The 11,602-nt window shown below is 53.7% G+C and overlaps 1 protein-coding gene across 1 annotated transcript; it reads right to left on the bottom strand.

The window, feature by feature from the left end:
• Positions 1-2,458: 2,458 nt before the first annotated feature.
• On the bottom strand, positions 2,459-11,038 carry LOC132322524 (uncharacterized). The gene is made up of 10 exons (XM_059837017.1): positions 10,927-11,038; positions 8,366-8,548; positions 6,879-7,133; positions 5,102-5,392; positions 4,754-4,851; positions 4,317-4,509; positions 3,594-3,663; positions 3,157-3,203; positions 2,673-2,744; positions 2,459-2,523 (listed from the first exon to the last, which is right to left on the bottom strand). Exons 1-10 carry the CDS (start codon positions 11,036-11,038, stop codon positions 2,459-2,461), a joined length of 1,386 nt encoding a protein of 461 aa, XP_059693000.1.
• Between the last annotated feature and the right edge of the window lie 564 nt (positions 11,039-11,602).

Raw genomic sequence — 11,602 nt, 5'->3', positions numbered from 1 at the left:
GGAAACAGACACATCTCATGAGATGCAGGAGGCTTCCTCTTTGGGCAGGGATCCTCCCATCACTGTCAGCACTTCTGCCTTTTGATATCTTTTTGCCCCAGGAGCATCCAGGCTCTGGGACTCAACAGAAGGAACTTTGTCACAAGATCTCAGAGTTTCCTCCCAAAACCCTCCTAGTTACCAGGGCATTCAATAAGTGTTACTCCTGTTACTGAGGTAATATCCAAGTGCTTCCTGACACTGTGTGGGTTTTAGAGTGGTGATGAGTCACTTCTCCTCAATGATCACAGGAGATGGAGGACCTTTGAGAAACTACATAAAGACCTGGTCAGAAGCACAGATAGGAATGAGGACACGAACTGCAAAGAGTACTTCAATGCCTGAAACAGTCTGTGGCCCTTCTGAAAGAAACACTCAACCCACACCCTCTCTCATCCTTCCCTGCTTCTGTATCCTCAGCTGCCTCCTCCTCTTGCTCCCTCTCAGCCTGGCAGCACTCTCCTCTGTCCCCAAGTGTTCAGGACACACTGCCCTACAGTGCCGGCTGTGTGCTTGAGAAAACACTCATAGTACAAAAACCTGCCTCTTGCTCATCAGCAGCCACTGCTTTTCTCTTCCCCAAGAACCTCCCATCCACTTTGGATGTCTTGGATTTCAGAAGGCTGGGTAATCAGACATGGGGGGCGGCAGAGGCACAGAGACCATACCTGTCCCTCAGCTTTGCTTGTGGCATATGCACAGGACACATTCCTGCCTGGGGTAAAGGGTGCCCAGTTCATGGCTCCCCTCAACAAGGTGTAGTTAGCCCAGGGAACAGCACCTTACAAGGGCAGTGAGATGACTAGGCAGGAGCTGGGGGCAGCAGGTAGCCCAGTCCAAACCACAAGCCTTTGCTGACTGTCTAGAGAGAACAGGTGGAGTCACAAGGCTGACAGCCCAGGGCATGACTAGGGATGGGGGGATGGAGTGGGACGCAGGGTAGCTAAGGAAGTTGCAACTGTTCTCCCCTATCCCAAGCCTGCTCATTCCCTTTTCTCAACCAGCAGCACCCACACAGCATTGAATTTCTCTTCTCCTCTCTGCCCAATACCTACAAAGAGCTGCTCCATCAGGCACATGCCACACCAGCAACAGTTCACAGTAAGGAGATATTTTGGGGCCAGTTGCAGGTACTGAGCTGATGGGCAGACAGCTCATATGAAGAACTGTCAAAACCTGCCTTTACCAGAACATGCAAGTCATGCCAGGCTGAAAAGAAGCTGGAGAAGAGAGAGGTCAACTGCTCTGTGTTCTGACAGTGTACTCCTCAACAAGGAGAAGCTTCAGGCTGCCCCTCAGCCTCCAGGCTGCACTGGGTAGGTTTGACGGGGGTGAGATAACACTTAAGCAAAAAACCATGACAGCTCTGTGTTCAGGGCTGTAAAAAGTACAATTAGAACCAGCCTGTCACACCTGAGTCCAGGGAGCTCAGGAGAGCCTCTGTGCCCAAAGGCAGAAGGAGATGGAATCATCACAGTCAACACACAGAGCAGGAGAAAAGACAGGTTGATTTCCCCATTTGCCAGCTGTGCAGCCCTCACCAAGGAGAGTCTTTGGACTCAGCATCCAGGCTGCACTGGGCACTGGCACTCCACGGGGTGGGAGACAGTGGCTGTTGGAGGGGATGGGACAACAGCAGCAGCCAAGAGCCTGCAGATCACAAGGGCTACAAGACACAGATGTCCCAAGATGGCCAGTGCCAGCTGCACCTCACAAAATGGGAGATGAGCACCAACAATCACAGAGGAGGACACAGACCAACACAGAGGTCCAGCTGTGCAAGTGGAGATGGTGTTCCCTAGAGGATGGGGAGGAGGGAAAGCAGTCACCCAAAGCATTGCACTGGGAGCATGCAGCACCTCAGGTGTGCTTTCTTGGTGCTACCAGGGGCTGGAAAATCTGCTCCAAGCTCCTCCATGAAGATTCATGGGGTCAAGGCTTTCACACACAAAAAAGGAGAACCCAATACAAGGTGGGATTTTTCATGGGCCAGGCAGCCAGAAAACCAGAACAATTTATTGGTTTTTTTCAGACACAGCAGCACAGTGGCCAGGGCAGCACAGCTAGGCCTAACTCAAGCAGAGGACAGGGTCTCAATGGATACAAGGACAAGGTTGAAAAGAGAAGTTGTGAGCTCCTCCATTCTCAGGGAATATTTGCAAGCACCAAGATGCTGGTGAGATGGCTATGCCAGAGCACTGGAGAACTACCAGGACATATCCTTGCTGTCATGAGGAGGTCATCCCATGCCTTAAACTGCTCCTGTTCTATGGCAGAGGATTCTGGAGCTTGATGAAGAAGAAAATGTTGGGGGCAAGCAATAACTCATGAGATAATTCATTGTCATGCTTCCAGTGGTGTAGGACGAAGCCTTGAGAAGGGAAGTGCCTCAGATGTCCACTCCAGCTGCTCTTCTTCCTCACTGCTGACTCTTGTGGACAGGCAGGGGCTGGAGAAATGTCTCTCCAGCCTGGCCACACTTACCTGGGGAGAACAAGAGAACTTGGGACAGAGGCTGCTGCATGCCCTCAGCAACATAAGGAGCTCAGACACACCACCTGTGTGGTGTGAGCTGGCAGCCCCCACTCTCTCTGGGCCATGTGGGGTCACAGGCGGGAGAACCCATTTCCTACCTGCATCCTTCTCATGAAAAGTCTCAATCACACAGTAATTATCCCCATGTACATTCTCATAGGGCTGGAGCTCTGGGGGGACAAGAGGACAGAAACAGCCTGAGGGACCTGGGGGGTGTGGGAGAAGGAGCAGGGCAGCCTCAGGCAGGCAGTGTCACCAAAGGCAGCAGATCATCCTGGGATGCACACCATCAGGACAGCAGGGCTGGGAAGAGCTGCTGCCTACCCCAGGGAGAGTGAGAAGGAGAAGCAGTTCCCAGCCCTCACTGGAACCTCAGGGACACCCTAACCAGGAGCTGCTGGAAGACGCTACTGAGCAGCTGGTCTCACCTGAGAATAGACACGAGACACATTGGTCTGACAGGTCAGCCAAAACCAGCTGGGCTGCCTGGAGCTACCTCAGAATGCCACTGGGCCCTCCTGAAATACACCTGCTCCCCTCCCAGCTCCAGCCCTACAGTCCCCTCTGTGCTGGGGATCCTACCTGTGTACTGATCCTCCTCAGCTTTGCTGGGCAAGGCCTTCTTTTTTCTGGGAAGGCAAAGGGCAGTCCTGAGTCAGGGAGAGCTGACCTGGGCCAGACTCTGCTGGAACCCAGCAGCAGTGGCACAGAGGGTTCTGCATACCCTCCCTCTGCCCTGGTAGGCATCGCCCACCTACACCCCAAGGGACAGCAGTGGCAGCTCTACCAGCAACAAGGGGAGAGGGTGTCTCATCACACATGGCCCCATGCCAGCCCTGAAGAAGACACTTAGAGCCCCACCCGGGACCCCTAGAGCATATTTGTGTTAGGACCAGCCAGCTGCACCCTCTGCACCCAGAGAAGGCTGGGAGCAGCTGGGGAACCTCTCTATCCCCACCCACCCCACAGCACAGCATGGCCTGAGACAGAACTGAGACTCCAAATCTCCCGCGACTCACCTGAACAGCACAAACCAGATGATCCCAGCAGACAAGGGGATTAAGAGCAGCACCACCACCACTACAGTGACTGCTGACCCAGGCCAAGGGCCCACAGGCTGCCCTGAAACTGATGCACAGAGAGCAGTGGGTGCCACAGCCTGTGCTGTGCACCAGCAGTGGCCCTAGCCTTGCTGCTAGGTGTCTGCATATGTAGAACATCATGTCCAGACCCTGCTGCCCTGGCTGCTCTGGCCAGGCAGCAAGCCTTCCCCTGCCTGCACATCTGCTTGGGCTGGGCAGAGGGAGGCTCTGGAGCACTGGGCCTTGTCCCATGGTCCCAGCTGGAGGGCCTGGCAGCCTGCTCTGCCATCCTGCACACAGCAGGAGGACACAGACCCAGGCTCAGCAGCCCTAGTGCTCTCTGACCTTGAGCCACCTGTGCACCCAAACGCAGGGATGGGTGTCACCTTCTTCAGTGGAAGAGTGGAGGGGGCAGGTCTGGTATCAAAGGCACAAACAGAGGCTGAGGCGGTGCAGCCGCTCTGTGGACCTGCCAGTGAAGGCCCTCAAGGAAGGATTCTCCCAGCTTCATGCCCACTGCTGAACCAGGTGCCCACACTCCCTGCCCCTGTCTGAGCTGGGACAGGGTGGATGCACACACAGCTCTGGAAGCTGCTCCAGACTCAGCACTAACCCCCTGAGAGGCCACCCCAACCAGACACAGGGCAGAACAACCATTACCCATGACGTAGGTTTGGAATTCCAGTTGTGATGCAGCCCCAGCCCCAGCGGCTGTCAGGCCCTGCACTGTCACCAGGTATTTGCTGCCAGCTGTGTGATGAGGTGGCACATACTCAGAGACAGACTGATTCACCAACACCTGACTGAATTCAAGGAAGCTGCTGTCCTCTGCTCTCATGGTGGTGATGTTCAGCTGGAGGAAGGACAGGAGCTGCTAGACAGTAGCACCAACATGCTGCTTCTGCATTGGGCAGCTTTGTGGAGAGGGGCTGCTGCTGCTGGCTGGGCACAAGAGGGGAGCTGGCCCTACCAGGAACACCAGCAGGCTACAGCCTGTGGGCCCTGGCCAAGGTGGGTTCCCCCCTCTCCTCAAGCTGTCTGCACAGAGCCCCAGACAAGGTGAGGGGGACCAGGAGCACTCCATGGACTCCCAGTACCTGGTATCCAATGATCTTCCCTTTGCAGGAGGGCAGTGCCTTCCACCTAAGGGACCCCGTGCTGGAATCCACCCACAGCTTCTCTGGCTTGTCTGGCACTGGAAGCACAGGAGAAGAGGATCATGCCTGGATAGCAATTATTTGTCCCCCACAAAGGCTGCTTGTGCCTTTGCAGCCAAAATGATGTGGTGAGGAGGGGGATGGTCCTGCTGTAGGGCCCTGCACAGTGCCTTCCCCAGGTCCCCACAGGCTGCAAGCAGCTCTGATCCCAGGACCATCACAGCAGGAATCAGACGCTGTGGCTTAGCTTCAGGGTGAAGGGCATCCTGACATTTCCTGTAAACATACCTATTTCCTTTGTCATGATGAGCCGTGTGTACAGGATTGTGCTAGGCAGCAGGGAGATGGTGACACTGTAGACAGTGAAGGGCTGCAGAGGGGAGCAGGTGAAAGTTCCCTCCTGGCCTTGCAGTTTCTCCTCTACCTTCACCTCCTTAGCCTCACAGTTCGAGGAGGAATGGTGCTCCAGCCGGCATCTGGCCCAAATAAGTGGGCACATACGAGGGAGCCTGCAGGTCCAGTTCAGTTTGATGCTGGTGCTGGAAACCTCCAGGGTCTCATGGTCAACCTGGAGGACATCTGTGAAGGGAACATTCCAAGAGGATCACTCCCTCCCTCCCCCTCCAAGCCTTGACATCAAACTCCATCAACCCCACCATTCCCTCACTTGCCTTTCCCCAGCACAGAGTAGACCAGGCGCATTCTGCCTTCTCCCAGACTACTACACATGCCAGAGTTGCCAACAGCACAGACATAAACCTGGGATGCATCCATAATTTTCTCTGGATTTCTGTGCCATACCCTGACCACCCCAACACAGGGCATGGATGCTGTGTCACACATACGGAATTGCTCTCCATGCCTGGGGAGCACAGATTGAGAGGCACTGGGAGAGTGTCTGACTTGCTTACTTACCCACACAGGTCAAGTTCCTTTCCATAGGGTGCCAGGCGCCTGTGCCATTTCTCACTATCCAACCACTACGTGGAATCATGGAACCTTCCCTTGGCTTCAATGTCACACATTTGATCTCCATGTGTGGAGGCCAGTACCCCTCAGGGCACTGTACCTTCACCACTTCATTTGGGTTGAAGGTCCCTTGTTCTTGGTCAAAGATAAACCTGGAGTCCCACTGGGGCTTCTGGCATTTCTCTGCACCAACAAGATAGGAAAGTGTTAGCTGGGCAGTGTTGCTCTGAAGGGCATGGAACAGGACATCCCCTTCCCTGGCCCATCAGAGCAAGAAGTGAGCTCCAGGACAGTGCACAGAGCAGCCCTTCCACATGAATTCTTGGCAAGAGGATGAGGACTCCATCCTCTTGCCAAGAAAGACTCCAAACTTCTTCCCCCAGGTCTCGTGGAAAGGGCTAGGAGGAGCTGGAGTCAGGGATGAGGGGAAACCATGAGGGGTCTGTGCACAAAGGCTGCCCAGAGACTCTGGTGCCGTTTGTCCCTCAGGCAGGATGACAACACCCTGATTCCTCCTGAGAAGGCATTAAAGTCTGAGCCCCAAAGCTGGCTCTGCAGTGACAGCATGCAGCAGGGACAGGGAGGCAGAACCAGCACATGAGGAGAGGGACATGCCTTTACCCTTGTCCCCTGTGCCACTAACACCCGTCAGACCTACAGCACTGTAGCCCTGACTTTCCAGCACATGTTCTTGCCAGAAGCCCGTAGGGAGACCTGTGTCTCCCACATACCCCCCAGCCCCTGTGAACACAGCCTGAAGCCCTGCACGGTCCCTGAGCTCCTGTGCCACGGGCAGTGCTGCTTACTGCCAAAATGGCTACTTTGGTAAAAAGGTGGGGACCCTTGTACCAAAACTCCCTCCTGACAGGACCCTCAGGGACTAAAGCTGGCATCAGCCATCTCCCCACCAGGGCACCCCTGGAACCCCAGGGCAGGCACAGAGCAGACTCAAGAGCTGCCTTGACACTCTCTTCAGCAGCACCTACCATTTCCCCAGGCAGCACAAAGCCAGAAGCTTCCTGTGCCCCCACAGGCTGCCTTTCTTGCTCAGGGAGGGCAGAGCAGGGCAGTCAGGAATGCTCCTGATGCTCCTTACCAAGGCACTGCACCCTAAACTTGAGCTGAGTGTGAATGTTGATCACATTGCCTCTGCTGTCCTTTCCAGTCCAAGTTTCTCTGTGTACAGGTTTTCCATTGATAATAGACAGAACTTTTCCTGTACATTTGACATGGGTGAAAGGTGGTTGGAAACCCTTGGGACAGCTCAGAATCACTTCTTCATTCTTCCTGTAACTCTCCTGGTCTGGTGCCAGCTGGAGTCTGACGTCCCAGTAGGGTTTTTGGCACGTTTCTGGCAGAGGTGAAAGTGCATGTTAGTTGGGCTGGGAGGTTTCAAGGAGGAGCAGGGTTTGTGGTGTGTCCTCAGCAATCCCCAGCAGTCCTTCTGGCCAATGAAAGGAGAAGGAAGGTGACACATCCATCTGCCATGATGGGACACCTTGGCAAGGCTGGTTGGGATGGGGCTTTCCTTGTGAGTGAGTGTCAGCTGGGGCTGGGGCCTGTCCAGGCAGGTGGTGGGCAAGGATGTACCAGAATTCAGTAGGGGAATAGTCTCAGGTATCCAATGCCTGAGATCCAAGTGGCCCCAACATGGCATCAGAATTGCACCCTGGGCACAGTGATGATGGAAGTTCAGAGATGGATGAAGGGGGCAGAAATGGACCACGAGTTCAGTAGGAAGCACTTCCTGACACCCTGCTTACCAATGCACACTATATTCCCCTGAACTTGAATCCACACACCACTGCTCTTTCTCCCCAGCCACACATCTTCTTTTAGAGGTATGGAATAATTCAATGGCTCAACCCTGTTTGCACATTTGACATGGGTGAAGGATGGCTGGAAACCATTGTTGCAGCTCAGAGTCACTTCTTCATTCTCTGTGTAACTGTCACGGGCTGGTGCCAGCTGGAGTCTGGGGTCCCACTGAGCAGGCCTTTGGCATCTTTCTGTCAGAGGTAAAATTGGGTGAGGAGTGCTTTTGGTAGGTTTTTTGAGAGGAGTCTTGGGACAGGTCTCTCATGACTCTGACTATTCACCCCAACACATACGAGTGTCATGTGCCCAGGCACTCTCCAAGCACACAGGGCTCCTCATCACCCCATCTCCAGGACTCACAAGCCTTACTCAGTTTCTGCCCCCTCCATGGAGTGTTTGAGGCCCCATTTTCTTGTCTACCTCATGCACAGGTGAGCCATACTGCAGTAACAGCCTTCCACACCAGAGACAACCCAAACCCTAGAGAAGCTTTCCAGGGGAAAAGCAGAATCCTGCAGCTATTCCTAATTCATGCTGAGGCAGGAGATGCTGGCTGGGGAGGATTCCTCTCCCCAGGAGCACAGACCCCAGCAGGTGCCTACAGCAAGGTGCTGAGACAAAAAGAGCCTTGTCACTGCCAGGACATGGGGGAAAGCCAAGGCATCCGGGTCTGCCATTCCTGCACTGTCATCTGTGTGACCAGGTCACAGAGGGTCTGCCGCCAGCTCAGGGCCCTGGGTCAGGGTGGTGCAGGGCTGTGCTTACCCTTGCAGGTGGCAGTCTCATTCCACAGGATCTGGGTCTCTCTGGAAATGCATTGAATCTGCAGGACAGATGGCACAAACTCCCCAGCACAGCTGAGCTGCACCACTTCGTTCAAGGCATAGTTGCTCCTCCTTGGAGTAAACTGCAGTTTGGGGTCCCAGTTGGAGGGAATTTTACATTTTCCTGTGTGCAAAGGCCAGGAGGCAGAGCTTGAGGGTCACTGGGCTGCAGCAGCATCCATGAAGATGAGGGAGTTCCATCCAGAGGGGTGCCAGTGCCTCTCTCTTCAGAGGGGTGGCAGAGATGGCACCTCCCAGGATGAGCCCCATCCCCCAGATGCTTTATCCCTCCCCACACCCTCTGGAGCAGTGCAGGAGGGTTATCCACAGGGTTATCCTGCCCACCTGCTGCTGTGGAGACACCCCAGCCAGAGAGGTCCAGCAGCCTTGGGCATGCTGCTCTCTCCCACAAATACAGGGGCTGTAGGAGTGAACCAGGCCCAGGGAGTTTCTGCTGCCATTTCAGACTCCACAGCTTGGTCCCTTGAAGTGACTGCCAGCAGCAATGGTGAGTAACAGGAGTAAAGTTGCAGATAACAAGAGAAAGAGCCAAACAATTCTGCCATGGAAGCAGTAAGAGGCAGACAGAAAATGAATCGTAAAAGTCCTTGAAAGGGGAAAAACAAAAAAATAACACCCTTCTCATCCAGGATGTTTACCCGAGAGCTAGAAAACACCCAGTTTTGACGAGTTTTGTTACATTATTCATCACCCTAGTGATGAATCCTTGCTCTTAATTGTAGTAAAAATCCCACCTTCTCAGTTCATTTGCCTCCTTCTCTCAAAAAGACCACCACTCCCCTAGCACGTATCATGATTTCTTGAAACGTTGTGCTTTACAGTGAAGAAGGGAAAGGATGAGTCATAGTAATGCAGGCAAGCAGTGATTTCAGTAAGAAGATTGTGCCTCTGTCAGTATATCTGCTTTTGAATGCCTTGGTGTGCTGGCTTTGTGGATTTGCCACCTAGCACACTTTTCTGTGCAGAACTGTAAATAAATCAAATACCTTGACTCTGTATGTTAATCAGCTTTTTCCACACTGGGTGAAAGAAGCTTTAAATTAGAGTCTATCCCTCAGACTGCTGAAGTTCACACCAGTGGCCACAAAGCTCACACCCAGCTCAATGCACTCAGCCTAGCCTCTGCACTTCACCCAAAATGAGTCTGCCTTGCCCTGCCCTGGTGCACATGTCACCTAGTCTTGTTCACTCAGTGCAAAACAAGTCCATGAGGAGGCAGTGGGCATGGAGCTGGCCCTCCCTGAAGGAGGATAAAACACCTCTCTTCAGCTACAGCTGCCCACTTCCCACCAGCACTCACCACTTCCCTTTTCTGGCAGCGGGTTTCCACGCCATCATGGCAACCCTCTTCCCAGCTCTCCCCAACAAAGGACAGTGGTTGCCAGCCCCATCCTTTTAGACCATGTAGTGCATACATGAAACTTCCTCCCCCTCGACAGTGTCTCCCCCAGTGCTCTCAGAGCACACACCTCACTGACAGAAAACTACCTGTCAGACATGAAACCCTTGACTTGTTCCCAGCCTCATCAGGCATTCCCCTCACACACCTTCATCCCTCCTGCCATTAAACACCTGAAGTAACACACACCCTGCCCAAGGGTGACATCCAGGATCCTTTTGGGTCAGTCCCGGACATGGGTACAGACTAGAAGAGAAGAGGCTCCATCCTGCCCTGGAAAGATGAGAGCTGACCACTGCTGGAAAGGCAACATCCCTTGAGCCACCAGTGATAGGCAGCATGACTCACAACCCATCTGATGATTTGGCTAGCCACTTCTGCTCCCATTTCCCTACAGAGAGAATACTCACAGCTCAGGTTCCCTAGCCATGCTGCACCCCATGGGGACCTCAACAGGTACCAGCAAGCCCAGCGCACAGCACACAATCACCACAGGAAAGTCCACATTCTTTGTAGGAAGAGCCTAGCAGAGACCCCAGGAGCTGCCCCTAACCCTGCTGGCATGGAGAAAGAACAGAACAAGCCTCTTGATGTGAACAGTCCCACCAAACTACAGCTCCCTCAGAGCCAGGGATTATGGGAGAGAGCAGGCATCCCAGCTAACAGAGCTCATGGATCACATCTTTGATGAGCACCATCATCACCTGGGACAGGGGTGCTGCTTGAGCTGCCTAGAAAGGCCATCACTGCTCTGATTGCTCTGGATTCATCTGTCTGCTGCATAACAAGACCCAGCCACCTCCTGCTCCCAGAAACATTACCCACCTCCTAGAGGGACACTGCAAGTCCCACGTTCATGGAAGTTTGCCAGCACACTGAGGCTTGCTGCCCTCCATTCCAAATAGAGCTTTGTCCCCCCACAACATGAGGGATGCCTGAGTGTCTCAGGCATGTGCAGATACCAGCTCCAGCCCTCCCACAGCCTCAGCTATGGGCTGAGCAAGGTAAGGCCGTGTAGCAAATACGCAGGTAGAGGAGCAGCAAAACCATTTTTGTAAGAGAGAGGCACAATCCACTCTTACCTGCTTCCTGATGTAGACCGGGAGTCACAGGACCGTGGTGCATCTGTCCCCATGCCAGCAGCAGAGGAGCAAGGGCCAGGAAGAATGTCAGGGCCAGCACTGGCAGGGCCATGCTGGCATGAAGTCCCTGGGCAGGACTCAGTGTGGACCGCTCAGGAAAGGTGTCTGCGCAGCCCTGCGCAGGAGGGGCACTAACAAAGAAATGAGACAGCCCCACAGGGGAGTCACATGTGGTGCAAGAAGCTTCCTGTTTGGAAAGAGAGCGTCCCACCAGCCTCAGTGTTGATTCTCACACATCTTCCCACAGACACTGGGTACAGGTTCCATGCACTCTCCCAGGGTCTTAGTCCAGCCTCTTTCCTGGCTACCTCGGGCTCCCATAGCCCTGCTCCAAAGCAAACACCTCCAAAACCTTCTCAAGTCTGCCTCTCTCTCCTCTCTCCTTCTAGATCCAGGGGAGGATGTTGAGGAACACACTCCTAATTAATGTGCCCAAGGCCACCCTAGGTCACATGCATCACTTTCTCTTTCAAATCCTGGAATGATTTATGTTGGAAAACACTTCTGTGATGATCAAGTCGAACAACTAAGCCAGCACAATAAGCTCACCACTAAAACATCTTCCTAAGTACTATATGTATGTATCTTTTAAATACTTCAAAAAATCTCTCTTCTT

The sequence above is a fragment of the Haemorhous mexicanus genome, chromosome Z (genome assembly GCF_027477595.1).
Source record: "Haemorhous mexicanus isolate bHaeMex1 chromosome Z, bHaeMex1.pri, whole genome shotgun sequence".
NCBI lineage: Eukaryota > Metazoa > Chordata > Aves > Passeriformes > Fringillidae > Haemorhous > Haemorhous mexicanus.
This window is presented reverse-complemented; position numbering and strand designations above follow the sequence as displayed.